Genomic DNA, 24788 nt, shown 5'->3' with positions numbered 1-24788 from the left:
GGCCAGTCGACTGTGCGTCCCCGATTGCGGAGGAAAGGAGGGGGGAAGCCTTCCTCGATACGAGAGTGCCACCCGATCTGCTAAATTGCGCGCTTTTAGGCGAGCTATTAGTCGGCACGCTCTGTCAGCGCCCGGAGCGCGGGAAAACTTTATCGCGGTGGGATGTGCTGCGCTTACTTAATTCCGCTTACGTAATTTCCGGCTATCGTAACCGCGGTAATGCTCGCTTCCCTTTGACGACGTATTTGGGTCGGTGACATTCTTACACGGGGATATTTCGCGTGGGCTTGTCTCTCGCGTAGCTCCCGAAAGATATTTTGCCTCGCGGCGAATGGACCCTTACAAGTAACGAAGTGACGCGATAAGAATGCGGCGCAGCAATAAAAACGGCCTTAACCTTTAAATAACCGCCGCTCGGAAGGTAGTCACGGCGCCCGCGAATCTACGGGTGTCGATCAGGTAGAACTGGAGCGCGTAGATAAAATCGGTATAGTTCGTTCGCAAAATGCGAAAGTCACGTCATTAACCGACCGAGCGCATCGACCCAGTTGCTGCCGCGCCATTAGCGGATAATGACACTTTTTCGAGCGTAGACTGGGTCGGCCAGACTTGAGTTTTCTCGCAGATAGAACGCAATCGATCGTTTCCCGCGCGGCCTCCGACGAGCGGCCTGCTTCGGAGAGAATTTTTCTAAAATCAGTCGAGATAAATGTTAATAAGAAAAGATTTTTAAAGTATGTGTATCCTCGGATCGACTATAAAGATGAAATTAAAATACCTCTCAGGAATCTTTACGCGATAATCATCGCTCATTATTAACGCGATCGCTTTGTTTTCCTTCTTCGGCTAGGAAATATTTAACATGTAAATTTCTTATGTTACGCGCAAAAAAATATAGCAAGTCGAAAGTAATAAGAGAAGAATTGACGAAATTGTTTCGTTAATAATACGAATATCGGTCGTTCTGCGATGATTACATCGATAATGATGTTAAATATATCGTATTTTGCTTTACATAAGCATCTGTATTGAATAGCTTCTCAAATATTTATATAGCATTTTATTCTTGAAATCTTGAAACATGACAATTTTTGTTGACAGACGTATATTTCATCTTTCAGTTATAATATTTATTTAAATAAGTCGAAGTTATTAGTGTCAAAATGTGTCTTTATAAATTAGTGTTATCAACAATTCTGTCTTTTCGCAATAAAAGAAAATATGCGCCGACGCGTTCGCAAAAGAAGAAATATTGTCGCCTTAAAAGAGTCGATATGAAAATACAGTAAAACCTTACACAATGGAGACTTGCTCTCATTCCGATGGCATTGTCGAGGGGTATGTTCGCGTCAGCCGCGCTTGCAACCCGGTACAGCTTATTTCTTCCGAAAGTACTCCGACAGAGGCACGCGGCGCATCCCTTCGTGGGCGTTAATATTTTCGATGGGTGGTCCAGCGAACCGGGAGCGCGTTGCTTCCGCCGAGAGGGTAGCTACTAGAAAATATGCGAGATATCGGAGAACCCTCGATCAGTCGCGCCCACCTTCTCCGTGTTATCACCATGACTACCGGACGAAACAAACGGTAGCCGGCATGGCTGCTAAGCCTCGGCAGCCTGGCAACCAGTCTCTCGCACTGCGAGAATGAACCCGTCGCTTTGTGCTCCCAGCTGTCAAGACTCTCCGGCCGACAGGTTTCTACCTACCTACGTGCGCAGTTCAACGGAATCGAGTCATTCGCATCTGACACGCGCCAATTTATGCTCAGAATTACAAAGGAAACGTTATGTCCCGTGTGTTACGAGCGAGCCTTTGAGCACGTAAATGGCGAATGGCACAATCGTGCCGATGACACGACGATTCCGATCCCCGTTCCGCAGATTTGGAGCCAGCCCGGTCTAAGGCGAGATCGGTGGCGTTTATGATCCGGTCGTGGCTTTATGCGAACGCGTTTGCCTCTGTCGTGCGTGTATACCGTCAAACGAACTGCCGCACGTCACCATCGTCCTTTACTCCATTAGTATTACGGTACGATATACCAGACTAATGGAGTGAAGTGCGGGCGACTTATTATGCAGCGGAAATGCCTGAATAATGCAACGTTTCGCTGTAAATATAGAAACGAGAGAATCAGTATAAAATGATGTAACGACGTTCCTTATCACACAGTGCGTAGTGAATTATACTCAGACTCCGGCGTATAAAGTAAAGATCCTCAGAGCGTAGACAGTGACAAATTGCTGCAGAAATAAGAGGGCGAAAGCAGTGGTTAGAAGAACCTTATGGGCTAAAACCGATGTAGCGTCGGTATATCAAAGTAAACGAACGAACAAACTATCCTTGTTTTTATTTTGTTACCGCTTTCTCTCGACTCGCTCGCTAAGTCCCATTACATTCAGCCTCGTTATTGATTCAACAGCCAATTTTCTCGTTGTGTGAAAATCTTTCTTCAAGGAAGAAAGATGCGGCAAAGACATTCGTTTCGCATTACAGTCGCTCGAAGACTTGTTACCGCGTCTGTTAAAAAATAAAATACATATCCGTCGATTATTTCTTATCTGTCACTGAAAAGATATATGCTTTTTATATGCTTCGCGCACATAACAAGAATTAATCAGTTAATAACCACAATGAAAAAAATATTCTAAGGAAAACTTGGTATTTACAGATAAAAAATATCAAACAATGTGGTAACGTTAAACAATTAATAAAGAGATTTCGCGATCTTGCATGAATTGGTATTCAGACGGCCACCAGCGATCGATAGCAGGACGTCACTGACGGTTACATTAGTCATGAACGCATTAACTATACAGATAAAAGGAAGGCAGCTCGCGACGACCCATCAACTAGAATATGCATGACGCTACGAACCGACAGACCGGGGACCACGCACGGCGAACGAAGGCTAAATCGAATGGTAACGTCAGCCTGCCATCGGGCAGGAAAGAAAGTTTGAAAATTAATTATGCACGCGCGCGCGCATCGCTTGCCGCGTTGATATCCGGGTCTCTCCGAATTCGCTCCGACGATTGCACTTATCACTCGTATGATTGATCTGTTCTTGCAGTCTGCACACATAATCTAGTCACCGTTTTTGATTAATTAGCAGATTTCATCAATGTTCTTGGTGCATCTTTATTTTATTTTTCATTTTTTGTTACATTCACCGATTGCTTTCTGGATATGTAATAGAGACGGCGCAAGAATACATCCGTTTTGATCACCCCGCGTTTAAATAATTCCGCGTACACTACATTCGAAACAGGGTTAAAGCACTTGCGAATACGAGAACAACTTGCGTTTAATAAACTCAATTATCTCGTCGCATGACATAGGTCAAGTTGCCGAGAGTAGAGGAATATCTGCGTCCGCCGCAGATCCTGTTACCTGTCTAAGTAATTAAGCAGTAGTTACGACGGCATATGTTTCAACGAAATATGCCGCAATATGCAGCAGCTACGAATCAAATGCACAGAAAATTGAAACACGCCCGGAACGTATCGAAGAATTTTTGCTGGTGCTATATTACACTTTAAATATAAGAAATGTAAGAAATTTTCCATTGTCGAGTTTATTGAAGAATCAAATCTCGTTGTTATATTGTATATATAATATTCTGCTCACGTGAATCAGCGGATAGTTCACATTGTTAAAGCTACAATCCTCCTTTGGCTTCTTTGAAATGCTTGCAATTGCAATGCGTTCTAAATAGAATTGTTATATCGGCGCTGATCGAGTAAAGTGTTTTACGGTAGTCGCAATCACACCTCGTAGTTGCTCGCGGTGAGTAGTTTGCAAAGCGGCGCTTCGCATTTGTATCGCCGTTAACCGGTGCAAGACGGATGCGTTGCCCGATCGCTGAGTGTGACTTTATGCAGCAGAGCATTAAGGACAAACGTTTCGCTGTGTGTTGCAGAGTACTTGATGTCAGGAAGTCCACGGAGTTATCCAGCACGATCCCCGGGGGTTGCTTCCACGCCAACCGTGACCAGGTGAGTTAGTATGCCTCTCGCGAATTTCGCCAATCTGTGTACACGAATGCGCGGCGTCTCTTGTTCCACTCGTGAATGTGACACATCCATATTTCGGCCGGCGTACAGCATAACGTAGATTTCCAGAAGGGCGCGAACGTAAGCGGATTTTTCTCGGCAGGGCAGCAAATCCGTGAGCGTTATCGGTTTACCTGCTAGCTTGGATTTCGCGTGGCTGAATTAAGCTCCAGTTACCGCGGAGAATCGATGGGTCGCGACTGATTCGTAAAACCGTAAACGCATCGCCGACATCCAATTTCAGCTGTTATTCGCCAAAATAAATTATTAATCGCGTCTCGTGTCACGACTTTGTCACTGTTACATTAGTTTCGGCTTTACACAATTAAAGCCAAATCACTCTCCATTATAAAAACAAACGTACGATTTGTTATTTTATATATGCCAGACTCAGTCATTATTTTTAATGTCGAAATTAATAACACAGCGAAAGTATATATGGCGCCAGACGAGTTTTGGCGCTCGGCGACGATTTTTATGCGAGAGCGACTTAAACTAGCCGAAAGCTTTCTCGGCGGTCACAGAGGATATCTTTACGACAAAACTCGAGTGTGAAAAGTTTCGGGAATCTAAATCAATCGGTCGGGGAGTGGAGGCCGAGCAGGCGGCCGAGAGCGCGCGATAGGAAACGCGATAAGTACAGAGAACTCCGCGACGATCCAGCCGATGGGAGGCAGTCGAGATGGAGCATGAGGTAGGAAAAGAGTGAGACACGTCTAAAGATGTTCCAATTCAAATGAGTTGAACTTTTAAAATATTTAGAATGTTGAACAGGCCCCTTCCCGGCATTTCCATTTCGCTCTCCCGTCCCTTCTCGCGCCTGGCGTGCCGGTCGATCGCCGTCAGTGACGCGCACGAAATTTCGAATTAGTTCGCTCTTTATTCTACCTCATTACCGTCCTTCAGCATTCCTCCTTCTTTCTCTTCTCAAGCAGCTAATGGCCCACTACGTGCCGCAATTCATATTTCATCGTTCGCACACGGAATGCCGCCGAGCGACTTTGCCGTGCTATATAGCAGATACATTCCTTATTGTGCGATTTTATTTTACGACTTTATAGCGCATGGTAACTTTTTATTATAATTAAATTTTTCTCTCTCAGATAAGTAAGAGGTAAATGATTTAAAAATCATTTATCTATGATTGTCACAAAAAAGAGATAGTCTTTAGTCTTTAGTCTTTAGTCATACAATCTATTATACATTTAAGACAGATATCATGTTAAAACGATATAATCGTACGAATCTTGGAAGAACGCGTTAAATTGATACGGTCATCTTATATTGATATTTTATGAAGTATCACTCGCAGCTTGAATTATCTAATTTACGTCATATACCAATATTAAGAGGCTCTCTCGAATCCTTAATACGTTTCCCATCGTATGTTTCATTTCATTTGAACCCCGTTGAACAAAGTTAATCCCTTCAACTTTCGAATATCTGTACAACGATGCACACGACTGTCTTGAATAATCTTACGTAATATCAATTAACTGTTGCCGTGATTGACGCATACCGCGAAATTCTCGCTTCGCATTACACATTCATCGGTAGTCACGCGAGTTCGCCGATCTTTTCTCGAGGATCTTGAACTCCGCTCAGGGGTATCGATTATATTCTATACCTATATCCATACCGCACGACCGCGCCGCTATTTTGAATCTTAGCCACTCTGTCGACAAAGTACTCGGCTATAAGACAGCATTATTATCGTCATGTAAAGCTCAACTTGTTTGATAATTCAACTTCGGTTTATGCGAGATATACTGTGGACATATCAATGCTCAATTTGCCGCAGCGGTCTGCCGACTGGTATCACGTGATCGCTGTAATCACAAAGAACACGAGACCATTACATTTATAGAAACTGATAACTGAAATGGAAAATTCAACCTAAAAGTACCGCGTTTCTGAACGATAATCGCATCGACCCTTAACGCTTCCTCGCAATTTTTTCTCTGTCGACCGTATACTTTTTTTCCTCTCTCTCTCTCTCTTCGAAGAAAGCGCGTACAGAATACGCGTCTCGGAAAAATGACGAGAGAAGAAAGGACCATCGGTGTCACCGGAAACAGCAGGTCAGCGAGACGGAAGGTACTCTGTTGCTGAGGCAACGCGGCTAAAAGAACACGCGCGGCTCTTGTCCGAGAGAGCGAAGTAGACTTTTCTCTCCCGCTCTATCCTTCCTTTTACTCATCCTCCGTTCGCTCTACGCCTTACCCCAGCTTCTTTCTAAGACTACTAACGACTGAATCCGCCGAGAACACTGGTTACGATAGCTCGGTCCCTGCGGAAAACCACGAACTTTTTCCAGCGTATTATTAAATCATGGTATCTTTCTAAAAAAAAATCAAGTAATTTTTGGTTGCATTACTTTTAGAAACATTCAATTTTCGCTTTTGTTTTCAAAGAAATTGATTATAAAACAATTAAAATATTATTTGATATACACTTTTATTTCTTTAATAAAAATGTGCAAATTATTTAAATTAATATCTTTTTACAACTTTTCAAGCTATAAAAAGTTATTCTATTATGTTTGTGAAAGAGTAAAAATGATTACGAATTTTAGTGATTAATCGAAAACGCAATAAAAATATGTTGGTATTGAAACCTTTTATCTTTCTCTTTTTCGGGCACATCACAGATACCACATAGATTTAATATTGGTCTATATACGTATCAAAGAAAGCAATATGTTTTCCACTTTTTTCCTAGCCAGAATAAACGGAAATGGTCTTCGTCGTACCTTGGATGATACGCGAAAGAAGACAACCGTTTCTCTACAGTATTTATCGCTTATTAACTGCAGCAATGTGGCTAAAAGAACGCTCTCTACACTCGACCGACAGTAAAGACTCTTTCTTTTCCTCTTTTTGTTCCTTCCTTTTTGTTTTTCTTTTGAACGTTCTACCTTATCTATCCTCGCCAGCTTGCTATCTTTCCTATCGGTCTCTAACTACCGAATCGATCGGGACGGCGGCCATTGTCGACGCCCGCGAAAAATTAGCGCCGTTCTCAAGAAAGTTTTGAAATCACATCGAGTTTATTTTCCCGAGTATTACGTACGTCTATGTATTTTGTAGTATTACAACTTCCGTAAGAAAAATAAGCTATCGCGACATATTATCGCAGAGAAACATTACGGTGACTGCGCTCAGCAATTCCCTTTTTTCCATTACTTAAAATAATTAAATTTTCTACTGTCAATATTAATCACTTAAAAAGCACTCTATTTATAAAATGTCAAGAATTGCAATAATTTTTTTTTTGCAAAAAATATTTTTAGACTAGAAAAAATGTAATTTTTTAAAATATTAATTAAATGTATAGCCTTATCATTCTGTTTTCTACATTTCAAAAATTATAGTTTTGTGTATATTTGCAAAAGAAACATAAAATGTTAAAATCAGTGCATCACATAAACTAACCAACATTGACAAGTTGAAAGATACAACATTATAATTTCTGTTCACGAAACGTAAAGCGCAAAAATCGTCGGTGCACTTCTGTAGAAGCATCAAAAGCGTATTTTACCGGCGAGATGACCGATGACGGTAGAATTATGGTGCGCGCCGATAAGACCTTGAGATATTTATTGCTCAAAAGGTATCGAAACATAGTGGCCTTTCTTTCAATCCTTTATCGTTCGTTTAATTCACAGTCCGATTTTCCACGACACAGATTTCTTTATGTCGGCCAATTCACTTGTTTATTCAATAATGACAAAATAACTTTCCGCAATTTTACGGAGATGTTATATATAAGTGACGAGAAAAATAGAGATAAAAGAATACACATTTTGTTCCGAACAAATTCACGGGTAAAATAGGTCGACGTTCAAGACTCTCGCTCAAATGCGCTTCGTTTAACTCTGCATTACGTCCCTTAATTCTCCAGGCCGCCTCTGTACTATGAAAAGTAAGTTGTTTACCATGCATCCTTTCCCTACGTACTCTGGCCAACCGGTGCAGCTACGGTTACGGGTATGCTTTTGTCTCTTCGCGGAGCGACGGCGGAACTATTTAAATTAATCAACATGGAAACCTTAATCTCGCCCGACGTCTTAATCCCAGCTTCAATTTGCGCGCGCGACTCAAGCCTCCCTTCCTCTCAAACTTTCCGCCCGCCTTACCAAACTGAGCCCTTCGTTCGGTGGCGCGCCTTTCACGGTACAGGAAGCCGGATTTAAAATGTTTTCTTATTCCCCAGGATGTATTCTCATTACGGCCCCTGTCCAAGATATACAAAATTTTTGCGTGATTATTTTGCGATGGAGCCGGTGAAGCGCGAGTTAAGAATGGGCCGCGTCTTATTAATTTTTATGCATTTTTATTATTGCCACTTTTTAAATATGTAATGAATTCTAACTGGACCTTTTAAATGTCCAGCTTCTCCAAAGCTCCTGAGAGTTTAACGATTTAAGCTTATTAGCTACAAAAGAAAAGGGGAAAAAAGTAAGCGGCTTATATTTTCAGAGGCATAATTCGAAGAAGTATGCGGAATTAGGTTACGATTTGCTTTTCTTATGCATTTCTATAAGATTCATGATAGGTCTGATACTAATTATTGCAGCCAGAAATGCCAGAATTGTAATACTAGCGAGGAAGGAAAATTACCATTTGTACGGGACATACAGAATCACCCATTAAGCTCACGGGAGCTTTCTAAGAACTGACAGTGAAAAGATAAATTGTGCGGAATGCAGTTTATTGTATATGAAAGCAATGTTTTTCTCCAGCCGTGTTTACTTGTTTAAATATCTAATTGTTTTAAGTTTTAACTATGCGTTCAAATCATTAAATAGGTCAAAATTGGATGAATGGAAAATTTACTATTCTTTACAATTAATCATTTCTAGACAATTACATATTCCAAAAATTCATTTGATTATTTCGAGTGATAAAGCGTGTACGCATTAAACGGCGAACATTATGATGCGATCACGTGAGTGCGAGTAAGTACAACAACAGTGTGAATCGGGCCATTCGAGCCAAGAATAAAGCGACAGGCATGAAACGTTAACTTTGGCTACTCACTGCAATTAGTTGGGGAATCCTTATCGAGCACTCGACGAGGGTGGTAATTGATCGGAGATAAGAACGTGGGAAACGTAGCATCCTAATTTTAGATCGCCACGCACGCACGCCGTGGGCCCGTAGAGAAAAAAGCGTACAGGCGCGACAAGAGGGTACGCGCCGTGGCGCCGGTGTGTTAATAAAAATCCAAGCGGTTTGCGTGACACGACGCGATACGGTCAGCAGTATTTTCGGCTGTAGGTGAGCGCACGTGCACTCTCTGCGACGTTTCGCGCCTGCCGTGTTTTATTTCGCCATACACGTGAAAAATTCTCGAAGCACCCACTAAAAGCGGTGGGTTATTCTTGGCAGCGAAACTAAATGGAAAAACTTGGCGTTTGAAAGTCGCGCAAGGACGCATATGCGTTGCGAAAATATGAACACAATATATGAAAACGAAAGTAAAAATAAAAATAATAATACGGTAAAATAAATGCTATAAATAGAAAATTGATTTTTGTTCTTCAATTAATCAAGTGAGCTGAAATACTGAGATACTTCATACTGATACGGAATAATTTGATAGGTGTATGAGAGTTCGATTCAAATAAAATCGTATTATATCTGCGACCAATTCATTTTTAAGCATTCCGACAATGCAATTATATAATCTAATTAATATTTAATTATTTCTAACGAAGCGTAGTGCTCTAGTTGGCTACGTTAGCAGTCCCGTGTGCTTTGTATGTGCAAAGAACGAACGTCCCTCGAGAAGGGCGCGAAAATGGAAAGTAGGTCGCTGGTTACCGCGCAGACTGGAAAGTACGAGTGACATCGCACTGGGACAAATTTGCATGAAATGCTTCCGCGAGCAGGAAGACCATTCGTTTGGTCGACGCGTCTCTTGCGCCGCGCGCGCACCTTAAAACCACCAAGTTTCAAAACGTGGGCGCGCTCTATAATACCTACCATTCGCTCTCAAATTCCCGGATATGTGTTACGGACGTGAATCTCGCCTTCTCGCAATATTATCTCACCAACGACGGGGATTTATTACGATTCCTCGACCGTTACCGAAGAAAACTCCGAAGGAAAGCGAACACTCTTGACACGACATTAGTATATTGGCTAAAATCGTTAGTTACATGAGTACGTTGATAATTTTTTTCTAATATTTATTTTCAGTATGATTAAAGAGAAATTTATTGATGTAGAGATTTGGACGCGCTTTAACACACACGTAAGAAAGTGTTAGCATTGGAAAAATCCTTCAAGTTGTTTAACGTGTGCTTTTTTCGAAAGGATCTATTTATGGCTTAGAAGACATCCTTGCGGGAAGTCGTATCGTCGCGAGCACAGATTTATACGACTGAAAAGTTCTAATAACACCCCATGGTATCCAATGTAGATGAACTATAAAACGCGGTAGTGTGTGCGCCACTGAGAAGTGGAAGCGCCGCTCTCTCTCTACGAGCTCCATGTGGGTTTAACTTTGCGTTCTATAAGAATAGCTACTGCGCGCCCCATAACGGTGAAACTTTCAAATATAAACCAAATCCCCGGTACATTACCGCTTTATTGTAAAATATTGTCAATACGCGATAAACTCCGTTCCCTCCCTGATTGTCGGTTTTATCGGTTTTATTAACGGACGAGCGTCGGACATTAAGCTGATGGCATTCAGTGACTACCGACCCGATTAGGATCATTAATTGCACACAACTCTATTATTAATTTTATAAAAATATAATGTTATATAGAATATCACCCTTTATAAAACACTCTAAACTTTTATAAATATTGCTACTATTATATTTAGCAACTCGGGATACGATTCTCATTATCAGTAATGTAACAATATAATTCGGTAACATTTCGTGATCTCATTTATTTCAAGTCATTTTTGTGCTTGATGTGTCATGGAATATTTAATAATTCGCAAACTTAATTGCTTTGCCAGATATAGGCGTATGGCCTAATGGATTGTGTTCGACTGGTGAGAAGTGAGATAGAGTCAATTGTGTAGAAATGTGTTTATTTCTTTGTCAGAGAGAAGTATGTATGTACAGGTGTATGTGTAACTTGAGTGCGCCAGTGGCGCATTCGCGGCAGAGTGTAAGGCCGCGAGTTTCGAATGAAAGGTGACGGGCGCGGTAAGATATTACCGGCCGCGTCTGCGTGGTTGGAATCGGGTCCTTAACAGGACGATTCATGCGAGGGTGCGTGTTGCATCCCGGCGGTGAGGTTTGCGTTGCGGTGGAGTCTGTCTCCGTTGTGCCATGCGCTGCGACCGTCCGGCTCTCGATGTGAGTCGCAAGTGAGTCTGCGAGCCGAGGCGGGAGAGGCCTTCGCATTCGGATGTCCCCGGAACGTGAGTGTCACGTTGGGGCCGAGTCAACCGGGCACAGAACTCTAAGGGAATTATTTTCCGCTGTAGAGTCTGTGGTGGCGACGGCGATGCTGGTGCGTCAGCTGACCGTAGCTGTACATCCTACGTGAGGTGTGCGGTCAGAGCTGAGACTGAGTCTTTCGCTTCCGTGCCTTCCCAGGCACTGTGAAAAGTCGAGAAGACTTGCTGGTTGCGCTCTTCGAAGCAGAGCTGTGACTCCGTTCAAGGGCCCTTAGTGAGAGCTCGCCTTGAAGCGAGTGAGTGAGTAAAGATCTGCGGAGCAGCTCTTTTATATCTCGTCGATCGAAGCTTGATCGCGAGAAAGCTCTTCACCGCCTGCGCCACCTGGCGGTGGGTCCGCAAGCTTATAACTGGTAGAAGGCCTGCGGCGCGTAGCGGCGCCGCGGCGTATTATGCCGCTTCAGTACAGCTGTGTGGCGGTGAGCCGCCACAGGACCCCCTTGGCAGTTTTTAAGCCTGAAAACGAGTAGTTGGTTTTGATGTTTTGCCGCTCCTCTTCTTGTCGGCTGTGGAGGGTCTTGACTGCTTGGCTGCGGCTGGTTCTATTGGCTGCTTGTGGTCGTCCCTGACGTATGCTGACTTCAATTGGTCTATGTGGACGTTGATTGGCTTGTCGTTGACCAATAGCCTGTAGACTTTTTCGTTTGTTGTACGACTTGATAAGGTCCGTCGTATGGCTGCTGTAGCGCCCTGGTTGGGCCGATGTGTCTGACGACAACTTTTTTGACAGATGGCCACGTCCTTGTGAATGAAGGTGCTGCCGTGGCCGTGTCGTTGTATGCGTGGGCGGAGTTTGCTCATTTTTTAATGCAAATGATCCACAAACTCGCCCGTTTGTTAATCTTCTCTGATTTGCGCTGCGTCGCTGTCTTGCGTCTCGCCAGTTTTCTCTGATTGGCCCATCTTTCTCGACCAGTCGTCGGGGTCACCAGTTTATAGGCGCTTGGCCTAATGGATTGTGTTCGACTGGTGAGAAGTGAGATAGAGTCAATTGTGTAGAAATGTGTTTATTTCTTTGTCAGAGAGAAGTATGTATGTACAGGTGTATGTGTAACTTGAGTGCGCCAGCGGCGCATTCGCGGCAGAGTGTAAGGCCGCGAGTTTCGAATGAAAGGTGACGGGCGCGGTAAGATATTACCGGCCGCGTCTGCGTGGTTGGAATCGGGTCCTTAACAGGACGATTCATGCGAGGGTGCGTGTTGCATCCCGGCGGTGAGGTTTGCGTTGCGGTGGAGTCTGTCTCCGTTGTGCCATGCGCTGCGACCGTCCGGCTCTCGATGTGAGTCGCAAGTGAGTCTGCGAGCCGAGGCGGGAGAGGCCTTCGCATTCGGATGTCCCCGGAACGTGAGTGTCACGTTGGGGCCGAGTCAACCGGGCACAGAACTCTAAGGGAATTATTTTCCGCTGTAGAGTCTGTGGTGGCGACGGCGATGCTGGTGCGTCAGCTGACCGTAGCTGTACATCCTACGTGAGGTGTGCGGTCAGAGCTGAGACTGAGTCTTTCGCTTCCGTGCCTTCCCAGGCACTGTGAAAAGTCGAGAAGACTTGCTGGTTGCGCTCTTCGAAGCAGAGCTGTGACTCCGTTCAAGGGCCCTTAGTGAGAGCTCGCCTTGAAGCGAGTGAGTGAGTAAAGATCTGCGGAGCAGCTCTTTTATATCTCGTCGATCGAAGCTTGATCGCGAGAAAGCTCTTCACCGCCTGCGCCACCTGGCGGTGGGTCCGCAAGCTTATAACTGGTAGAAGGCCTGCGGCGCGTAGCGGCGCCGCGGCGTATTATGCCGCTTCAGTACAGCTGTGTGGCGGTGAGCCGCCACACCAGAATATTAATAATTGTGTGCTGAAATAAATTATTTCGAGTGAAGCAATGGCAATGTGACAGCATTGGCAAAGTATACATTGTACGTGTATTCTGTATAACAGAGATTGTTGGCTCAGCATTAATTTCATAGCAAGTGTTACACCGTTGTTACCTGATGTTACTGACTATCGTAAATCCTTTGCGCTGCGATCTAATTTCCAGTTTGGCACCTTGCGCGCCTGGCATTACTCTTGACCATAAAGCTCGCCAGCCATAAACATTAATCTGCCTTGCCACACGCGTGTCCATCATAATCATAATTGATGGTATGTTAATTACAATTTATGCAAAAACCTTCTCGCCTACGCGAGCAGCATCCTGTCGTAATTTCCGAAAACGTCGCTTAAATGCTGCTAACGCGACGATCCACACATTACGATGCTGTGCACTTCGCATACCTGTATGCGTGCCGCGATGCAACCACTCCGAGCATATATTATGCTGAGTACATGCCTTACATTCGCACAGAGCACGAATCAAATTTGACAACTCGTATATTTAATGCAAAACGTCAAAATATTGTTCAAAGTCTGATCTGCAACAAAAAATATAAAAACTGCAGGATGTTATGAAACGGATGAGTTTGCTCATATATTTTCATTCTGTGTTAAGTTTTTCAACGGCATACAAAAACAATTTAAGCTGCATATATTTAAATCCTCCGGTACTGCTGAAAATAAGCAACAAAAAGTTAAAACAAAAAAAAACAAGATTTAAAAATTTTACTACTTATTAAAGTTTAACGTCTATTATCTCAAAACACTGGTGTTATGATTTAACTCGTTGTTCGTAACATTGTTCAATTAGAAGATGCAGTTATGCAATTTTCTCTATTCGCGGCACTACTACGAACATACGAAGAAGGAAAGTTTTGCGTTCGTTTGATGGAATAAAGGAGAGCTTCATAAACGATAAACGAAAGCGGCAAATTGATGGAAACGTATATTTTAGAGGATTCTAAGTAATATAAAACTGAGCATATTATAAACTATATTTAGAAACTTCTAAAAGTACTGCGTTATCTGTATTTGCGTGAAAAGCAAAGTACGTTCCTACCTAGATGCTTGAAAAAGCGTAATGCGTCTCCAGTTTCAATTATCTGCCGGAAAATTTCTCCGTCCCGTTCAGACTCTTTTGTTTTTCTCCTAATGGACTCGCATCGAATTACCAAGATATTTATTTACTCGTACAGTTCTGAGGATCTCAAGGGTCGAGAGATCAAAGCTTCACGGGCTTTCTTCCTCAAACAACGATTCAGAGGAGGTTATTCTCGGATGACTTCCGAAATTCGGGAAAGGTAAATAACCGAAAATAGGATTATTGCGAGATGAAATTTACGTGCAACACTGAAACTTTATTAAGTAATTCTTTACGGAAGATTTTCTGACGTGATAATTTCGGGACTTGTGTATTTTTAATTTTACATAACGATTTATTAATTATTATATTTGATAATTATTTAATAAGATTAGTTTATTCGTTTTTGCAAAGGTTTCTTTTTGCACTACTGCACGTAAAAACGTTAGAACAACTCGGTACGGATAAAACTTATCATGTGAAGAATTTAGAAAAAAGGAAAGAACTGTCGTACCGGTTACGATACATGCAACGAGCACCGTAAGAACTGAGAAAGTAGAAACGTGATGCAAGAAACCGAAGAACAGAGAAAGAAAAAGACATTAGGAGATTTATCAAACCCGGGAACGAAATGCGAAGGGAATGCGAAGGAATCCCTTCTTCTCGTGACTGCCGAGTATCAACTGCTTTCCGCAGTCGATATTACTGTTCGCCGAGCTCGGAGAAAGAAGGAACGAAAAACAATCCATGAAACGCGAGAAACATCGCGAACGATATTTGCGACGCGGGGGCACACTCGATTGGCTCGCATGAGTTTTTCCAATCCAATGAAAAGCTTCGTGTACATATCGTCCGCTCGTTCGATTTGCCGACGTTGAAATCCCAGCAGCTCGGACCTTTCATTTTTTCGCCTTTATGAAACGAACGAACGTCACTATTGCCTAATATAATTACGCGCTGTGAAATAAAGAAAATTGCCTCTCCGTTCAGTCGGAGGGTCGCTCTGCCTGGTTCGCCTATTACGTCGAGTGGCGCCATATTAAGCTCTTTTTCTAACATCACGCTCGTCTCTTGTCTCCCTGCTTCTTCGCTCTTTCTCTTACTCTGACTTTCTATTTTGTTTCTCTTATCTCCCTTCCCTTATCCCCAGTTATGCAACCAAGTCCGTTACGTTCTTTTTGCGCTTTGCGTTTCGTTTAAGCTCGAGAATATGCACACGGAGTGACTCCGTTGTCCCAGTTCTTATTTTTGCTGACTGTGCGAGAGCTGTACAACGAAATTCGCGTTTTTCGAAATTTTTAGTAATTTAATAATTAATACATTCCGTCCGCAAAACGCACTGCGCTCTCAAAAGAGCTCCGCATTTACAAACAATTAAGAGTTTTACATAACGAAGTAACGAACCCGCGCGTCTCGTTGAAGGAAATAAAGATAATAACAAGATGTTTATACTAAAAGCAGGTAGTCGTGGAATATTCGAGCGAATCTTGAGTCATAATAAAACTTGATTTCGGCCCGTTATAAAGATACATTAGCATTATTTTACGCGGCGCCGCGGTATTCATGGTTTCCTTTCTTCGTGCGCCATTATTCTCTTGGACGAGTGTGTTTTCTGCCCGTAACTTTCGCGAGGCATTAACCGCTCGTTTCTCTGTAAGAACGCAAGTGGAGACGGGATGAAGCGAGCCGCGGCAAGACCCGGACAGCGAACAGGGACGAGAGAGAAAGAGAGCGCGCGAGGAAGAGAGACGTAGATAATTTTTTAACATGGTTTTGTAGCGACTGATCCGTAAGACCGAACGGAAAAATGGATAGGAAGTAATCCCAGGAAATATGGAGTAGAGTGTAACGGATTACCGAGGGAGGCAAATTAACAGTCGCCCATACTAGTAATGCCTTATGCAAATTTTATTCCGAATTAAAGTGTAAATACGAAAGTAACCTGTTTCAGAAGTAGGACAAATGAGAGAGTGAATATGTAACTGACCGGAAAGGAATATCATTGTATATTTAAAAGATTATTGCACTGTAAATAAAATATTCCTACAAAAAAAAAAAAAAAAAAATGGAGAACAAGAAAGAAAGCAGCGAATTGACGCTGAAATGTAGTAATTGACAAATTCATTAAATATAATTGTAAACAAAATAGTTTCCAAATATAAAAGCTACATTTCTGCAGTGTAGAAAGAACTAAAAAAAGACGGGGAGAAGATATCAGCGCGCGGCAGTCCATTTAGTAACCGAAATTCGAAGCCGCCGAACTCGACGAGTTTATGAGCTGACTCTAAGAGAGCCGTTTCCTTGCCACGTCGTTACGGCATACGACCCGGGTTGGGACTTCCGTTTTTTCTTTTCGAGGGTGAGATACGTCGGAATCTAGATCACGCACGCTCCCGTACCAGCGCGTAAGTGGTCTCTCGAGACGCGTCGCTTCCGAGCTATTAGGAGCCGCTCGAGGATCCGCGGAATTATTTTAAAGTACCTCGGCTTATCTTGGACGGAGAGGAAAAACGGCCGGTGAGTCTTGATGCGCCGAAATGTCGTGTCTGACAATTTCGAGGACACCGATTTATCTTGACCGTTGCTGCACGGTTTTCGCGCGCGCCAATCTCTGACACGCAGAATATAATATATCGTTGAGATAGGAAGAAAAAAATTGTGCGATTTTTCAATGCTTTCTTCGTTGAAAACAGCGTAATCAGCGAACAAAATCTGAATAGCAACGACCGTAGTGCCGCTAACGTTAAAAATATCTCAGTAAATATAAAAATACTTGTTGCTACACCGGAGAAGTTTTTATTCTGTCTGATTGACGTTAATTGATGTCACTTTTATTTATTGAAACATTTATACACCGCTGTCATCAAGCGGTACGTACTTTTTCAAAAATGATAAATTTGTAATATTGTATTGTCGATAAACGTCATTGCCGTATCAAGTATGCACATCAATGCTCTCGCGACTTTCGTTGTCTTGCTTTCCCGGTTCAAATTTTACCTTTCGTCGGCGTAACAGGGATGAATTATCGGCATTGATTGCTGCCGAGCCGTCCACGTCTCTCCTTTTGTCAGCTGCAGACCGCTTGACGAGATATTGTACAAATCGGGCACTAGCAAATTGAATCATCTGTCTGTATAACTTAAAATACGAACATGTTATACGTATGTAGGTATTACACATAAATTGTGTGGACGTGTATCAAAAGAATGTATCAAAAGTTTCGCATTCGCCGACTATAAATGCTTTGGCGGGACCTCGTATGCTATTTTTTTACTAAAATTCTTTTTGAGTTATTAATCGGGGAAATACAACGTATATAAGTAGTGCATTTATTTTTAATAAGGGGAATTGACTTTTTAGTAGAAACTTTTATTAGAAAGAGTTTTGACGTTGTACTTTGTCTTGGAATTTAATATATATGAAAAATAAATGGTGTAGATATCGATACGTGGAGAATATTTCCCGAAATATTATGGAAATGAAAAATATTCTACGACTTCACTGTCATCATATTCCCATCAGAGTACTCCCTAGGTATGCACAAATTTGATCTATATTTAATATATTTCCGCCATGTCCCCTAAAATTAAAGTCAACGAAGCATGCAACCTTTCGTGATGGGAACGAGAAGTCTCCCTTGGAGGATTTACATTTTCTGAAACTGGAAAAAAGACGGAGACATCTCGCAAATAAAACAAGCTTTAAATCACAACAACAAAAAATTTAATTTAAAATTTATTCTCAATAAAACTCAATATTAACGATTAAGAAAGCCTTTGATGCCTAATTAAATTAAAGCACTTTTAAAACAAATTTAAAAGCAAGATTGCAAAAATTATCTGCGAAATTCTTTTACAGAATTATTAAATTTAGCTTGCAATGTGCGCATGTTTAATACATCAAATGTAGGCGGTATTCAAAGGTTAAAATGCAAGCCAGAAAAGATTGTCTCCGAAAAACTCCTCGGAATACACGAAGGTCCCGCGATACGCCGAGTTTATACGACGGTTGTAACACTTCCCCGGCTTATCAATATCACCACTATATTGGCTCCGCGCGGACGTACTGATACGTGCGCAACATAAAGCGAACGAGATCGTCGGCGTACACGCGCATGAGTGTTTATTCCACGGTGCGCGTTTTCCGTCGAAGTCAACCTTTCGTCCCTTTCCCGCGCGCTCGCCGTCAAAATCGAGTTTGAGAAAGCTCGTTAAAGCGAACTTCTCCGACCCATCGCGCTGCCCTTCGCCGAAGGGATGAAGCGGAAAGCCTGGCGAGAGAGAGCAGCGTACGAATCGATACAACAATGGAGTTATGCAGCTGTACGTGAGTTAGGAGCGGCGTAAAACGCGAAAAGTCCCCCCTCCTTTACGCCTCTACCAGTCTTCCCGGCTATAGCCCGTTCCGCGAATGACGGGCCCCCTTGCATAATCCACCCATATACGAGTTCCCCGATATACACGAGGGGTGCATAATTGCATCTAGATAAAACAGGTGAATGGTAAATCAAACTTGGATTTGCTCCCTTCGGCTCTCGTGATTACCGTACCTAATTAAGGGTAGGTTTCCTCGCCCCGCGCTCGGCCGCAACGCGTGCCGTGGCTTCGCAGAAAGGAAGCGAAAGAAGAATATCAATATTGATTATAAGACGACAAACTGCCACTCAAAGGAAGAAAAAAAATATCGCGAAAGACTTTGGGGCGTAACGAGCTTACAAATTTGATATACTGAACTTTCAACTTCATCACGTTATCTGATATGTCTTTTGAAAACTTGTAAAATAATTTATTAATAATTTATATCGTGAACCTCTTTCTGAAAGAAGATACACACACAAATAAATGAGATTAATAGTAAATTTTGATTCATAATTTAACGTAAAGCTGTATATTTGGTTATTTAATGCTGAAACGGGACTTGTGTGTGTGTGTGTGGTGTGTGTGTGTGTGTGTGTTACTTTGAAACTGCGAGTCGCAATTAAGTTGCCTTTCCGTGCGGAGAAGTCAATCAAAGTAGGTACTAAGACATTGTACAATGATGTTCCGTACTTTGTTGAAATTTTCCACACGACAATGTTATTTGGCGCATTAGAGAGGAGCACTGCACAAAAATAAAACAAGTCTTTCGATTATTCTATAAGAAGTTATGCACAAAGAACACATTTCAATTCAATTAACGCACCATAAATTTCTTGCGCATACACCAGCGAATATTTTCTCGAAATAGCAAATGCGAAAATATAATACAGTAGAAAAAGCTAATTGATGATTGCAGTGAAATATTCAAATGTATGTATTTTCAAATGGGAGAGTAAATGATCTTTTTTCGCTTTCATCTTGCCCTCGACAAAGAAATCTTTGAATATCCGGGTTTGAGGAAATTCGGTTTTCTACGAAGGAAATCGACATCGTGTCGTTCCTGTCGTATTTACAGTTCTGCGAGGAACCGTCCGGAACCATCTCGCTAACCCCGCGGGATTTCCGTCTGCTAAACGTTACAACGTTGAATCCTACCCATGTTCTACAGGAGCGAGTTCGACCCCCGACCGATGGGAATACATTATAATAAGGGCACGAGGCGAAGCGAGGTGCTGTTTTGCGCCCTTTGCGCTGAGCCGAGTTGCATTACATCGGAACTCTATGCAAATACGCAGTCAAACCAGTCCGCCGGCGCTAGATTTTGATGAAATATCGAAATGATACTATCGAACCACATGCCATATTCTGATTCGATGCAAAGCGATGTAACAGTCAATTATTACACTGCCAATAGTATCGAAACTTTTATTTATTTTAATTATTATAACGTCATTATTTTTTAATCGTCAAGATTTTACTGGTTTATAAAATTTAGAAGATTTTTACAATACTTATTATTCAATTCAGACATTTGGTATTTATTGTGCCGAATATATCTGCAACAAAATATATGCTTAAACTGGGTCGACAGGTCACATACCCATCATTGATTGATACAAATACGACAAAATAATGAAAAAATATTTACAATATTTTGCTCTCTCTCTCTCTCTCTTTTTTTCTCAGAGACGGCGGCCGACACTTCCGAAATAAAGTTTCGTAATTTCTGCTAACTGAATTAAATTTCAATTCATTTATAACTTTATCCGTGTTCAGTGCAGGATCAAACGTCTGAAACCGGACTGAGCCACCCTTTCATCTCGGCATATTGCCTCGATCGGTGAGTTCGTTATAAATTTCGCGCTAAATCCGCGCTCTGAAAAGTTTGGCATTTATATTATCCGGCACTATCACGCATTGTGTATGCTGCCGGCAAACGGAAAGCGCACGCGATCATTAGCAACGAATTACAACTCATTCGCGGGCGAAGCCTTTGAATCCAAAGCCAGTTCACGTGTCCGGGCTTTTAGGGTTTCGAGCAAGTTAACGCGAATAGCTGTGACCGTCATGGAATAAAGCGCGCACGGGATATAATTCCACGCGAAATTAACCGTCGCGCACAGAAAGCGAAATCCAGATAGATGACCCGTATTACATTGAGAATATTATGATCCATTTCACGTTACAAGATGTTATATTACGTCGACGGTAACCAATATTGTGCGTTAAGCCAGACGAACAGCGGTAACCTATCCGGAGCTTACGCTAACTTCTCTCGCGATCGTGAGCGATTCAGCATATCGCCTTGGAGATGGACCTCACGTAATTCATTGCCTGCGACGTGAATCGATGTCTCGGGCACGGTAACTCGTTTAAGTTTCCGACGGACGTCGAAGGAAAAGCTGCAATTGCTACGGGATAATGAATACGCGACTATCATAGGCAAACAAAAGCAACCTTATGTTCTAATTCCGTACTAATGATGAATTAGCGTGTCCGCTATTTTTATCCGCTACAGAACATTGAATATTACATGCATTTTGATTCATTGCTTTCGAACAATAAATACATGTCGATCGATAAGCGCAACACGCTCGACTGTGAGCGCACTCCATTTCAAATTGGGTTACCGGATCGGATAGTATCGAAATACCGTATTGAACCCGGCGAATTTTATTTCTTTATTTCGCGTTTGAAACAGCGAAGTGACGATAAAGCAAAGGTATGCGCCGCGGGGCGAAGAATTGGTCGCGAAGTGAGAGCGGACAGGAAAAACTATACGTGTATTTAAACTATAAACAGAGTCGTTTTCCTTCCGTCATGTGCCAACATAAAAGTTAGTCTGTAGTTGGATAAAGATCGAGGCGGTGAGCGAACCGGGTAAGCGCGGTCAAGAGGAAGAGAAAGAGAAAGAGAGAGAAAGAGAGAAATAAGCACAGAGAGGAAGTCGGAACAGAGAAAGAGAGAGAGAGAGAGAAAAGGTGTGCTGAGAAACGATTCCCTTGAACTCGGAGATGCAAACAGAAGAGTTGCAGTATAATGCGAAACTTATTATTGAGAAAGGGTAGCCTCTGGCTGTAGGTTGCGAAGACATAGACGCCCATACCGGAAACGCTGTTGCCTTACTCTCTCTCTCTCTCTCTCTCTCTCTCTCTCTCCTTGTTGCAACCGTTCCTTTACTGCTACCTCGTCGTATTCGTCGCTCTATCCCTTTCTCCTTCCGGTTCTATCTTCTCTCAGCTCAACTATATTGACTACAACTTAGTCTTATGCCGTTTCGTAACAGAAACGCGCGCGCGCACGCACACACACACATACTACATCACGTAACTATCAGAGAGCTTCTAGAGACTGCTTTTCGAATTTAAACAAGACTGCCGCCGTAACAAGCGAGGAACATTACGGCGCGTTAATAACGCTGTTTTATTTGCTCTTGCCGTGATACTGGTACGCTCATTAGAATCGATAATTACGTTCCCGTTTTACTTACATAATCGAATCGGAATTTTACGCGCATACACACAAACCGTTGGCGATATCTCGATGATAAAAGCAACGTTTACTCTCGCGTAATATTCGCATTATCACTTCCCCATTCGATTTGTAATAGTTGTATATCGAGACTTCTGTCAACCGAATGATCTCCCGCGCGCGAATATTTCGATATGTGTAATACGAGATTATGGCAACGAGTTCCACCATTGCCGAAAAGAACGCTCCTCATCGAGCCGTGCGCAAATCGCGCGATCAAAATAAATACCCGCGGATCGTATCGATCTTCTGTTTGCTCATGATTTACATTGGTGAAGCGAGAGCGACCCGTCTGTTCGTTATGCGTTCGTGCACGTTAATGGCCGGCGCAGATATCGCACGCGGGGATCAAAATTGAAATTAAAACGGATCCACCGTGAATCGTTTCCTGTTTCGTGCGGGATACGCCGCGCGCACGCATCAGAGCGTTTGTGTATTTACCGTTTTGTGCGTCGAACGTGTCTGTCGCGCCGAGCCCAGGGAAAACCGCCGTTATCTTGCGGCAGCAGTCGGCCCGTGTTCTTTGCGTTAGCGGATTTGCCGCGCACGAGTATTTACGGTTTTCTAATTAAACAACCGAGCTTAGGGTTTATTAAAACAGGATGAGATAAAAAAAAGTGTAAGGGTTTGTCGACGCGGCACGTTGCTGCTGTAATATTACATGCTGGCGTCGTAAGCCATACTTATGAACGTGTGTTTACGGCTTACGCTGCATATAGAACGATATTTCATTTTTACATCAAATATCTTTGCTGCATTTATGCTTATGGAAATTTCATGAAAGTATAATTTTATAATATTTTATAATATTGCATTTACGAATATATTATGAGAATATTTTTAGTCTAATATTTAAAATCTTATTAAAATAGAAAGAGATACTTTTTACATCACGCATAAATAATACGAGTATCCAAATTTTCAACAAACATGTGTAGATAAAAACTTCTGAAACAAATAATTTGCTTACTAATTTATACTTACATTCGCTACTTACTGTCTTTTTATTTAAATTTGTCATACCTTGTTTAATGTGATTACGTGCGTTATAAGAAAAAGTCTTTATCGCTTCTCTGCAGAGAAAACTATTCATTAAAATAATCGGATTAATCTCAGTCAGAGGACAAACAGCATCCGAGTGAAAAACTCCGTCGCGTTTTGAACCGTTACATTCCGTCGGGAAGTATTTGAGAAATCACTGAGAACCTCGATTATGGCCTGGCCGGAAAAGGGCTACTTCCGTGGATACAGGAAAGATTGAGGAACGACAGAGAGAGGGGGGTAGGAAGGGTAGATAGTCGGCCGGCAAGAATCCTCTTAATTATAACCGATCCATCAGCATTTCCCGACGGGATTTAAGTAATTAAGTCCGATTTAACGAAGAATTGGCGCCGGCGACAGGAATAAGAGCGGAATAGTCGAGCAGCCGCCATCAGCGACGACGACTGCAGAAGAAAAGAGTACTGCGAGGGTTGCGCGGAGCAACGAGAAGGAAAAGACTAGACGCCGAGAACAGTCCCGATATCAAAATAATTGCTCCATCAAATCGCGCTCTCAACTGAGATGACGGTAGAAGATTTATGCCTTGTTTGACCGTTGCTGAAATTGCTCTAATTGAGAGAAAATTGTTTCCTAGACTAGCGAAACGCGCGTTACACGCGGAGTCTATCGCGCGGAGTGATTATTTGAAAATTAGTTAGCATCATAAATGAATCATCTTCGTTTAAAGATGTGAAATATCCTATTTACAGCGATTTAAGAAATTTAAAGACGAGATTATCGAAAATTCTCATGTTTTTTTTCTCATACATTTTTCACACGTTTATCAATGAATTTTTAAAAATATATAACCACTTTTTCATTGTTAGATATTTATTATTTTAAACGACATATCTATAAATATTTCTGGCTACACTTTCATGACATTCCTATAAACGCAAATGCAGTAAAAGGTATTTGATATAAAAATAAAATATTGTTATGTATGCAACGTCATAAACACACGTTTACAAGCGCACCTTACGACGGTGGCAAGGAGCGCAGGTGTGCACTATTTATTTATCTTTCTGCCGCAATGCGCGACGGTAAGCCTTGACAGTCTGTCACGTGGAAGAGATGCAACTTTCGATCCCGGGGCATGCCACGTGGTGCGCACGCGACTTTCCAGTCGCCGCCGTCATCACTTCGCCGTAGCTGACGTCCGCGCAGATCGGTTTGGCATGCGAAACGGCTTGTTGATGGGCGCGAGATCGGAGTCGACCCGGTTACCATGGGTACACGAGGAATGATGCGTTACCTGGGTAACCCTCGGCGCGGTAGGGGTGCGCTGCTCCCCTTGTCCTTGTATATAGGCGCACGCACACGCTCGCGCGCGGAGGAAGACAGGGACGGGTGAAGGAGGAGAACGTGAGAGTAACAGAGAGAAGAGTGCGTACATATATACCACCTTGTATACCGGTAGCCCGTACCGTCTCTGCTCTGT

General features: G+C 42.5%; 1 protein-coding gene across 7 annotated transcripts in view; it reads left to right on the top strand.

Annotated features, from left to right (window-relative positions):
* Window positions 1–24788, top strand: part of Ten-a (tenascin accessory) — a 482645-nt gene that overhangs the window by 316312 nt on the left and 141545 nt on the right. For all 7 annotated transcript variants that reach the window (XM_012360546.2, XM_067358589.1, XM_067358590.1 and 4 more), the window contains one exon: window positions 3919–3994. In XM_012360546.2, coding sequence (XP_012215969.1) covers window positions 3919–3994 — 76 coding nt within the window. The remainder of the gene's footprint in view (window positions 1–3918; window positions 3995–24788) is intronic.

The sequence above is a fragment of the Linepithema humile genome, chromosome 7 (assembly GCF_040581485.1).
Source record: "Linepithema humile isolate Giens D197 chromosome 7, Lhum_UNIL_v1.0, whole genome shotgun sequence".
NCBI lineage: Eukaryota > Metazoa > Arthropoda > Insecta > Hymenoptera > Formicidae > Linepithema > Linepithema humile.
This window is presented reverse-complemented; position numbering and strand designations above follow the sequence as displayed.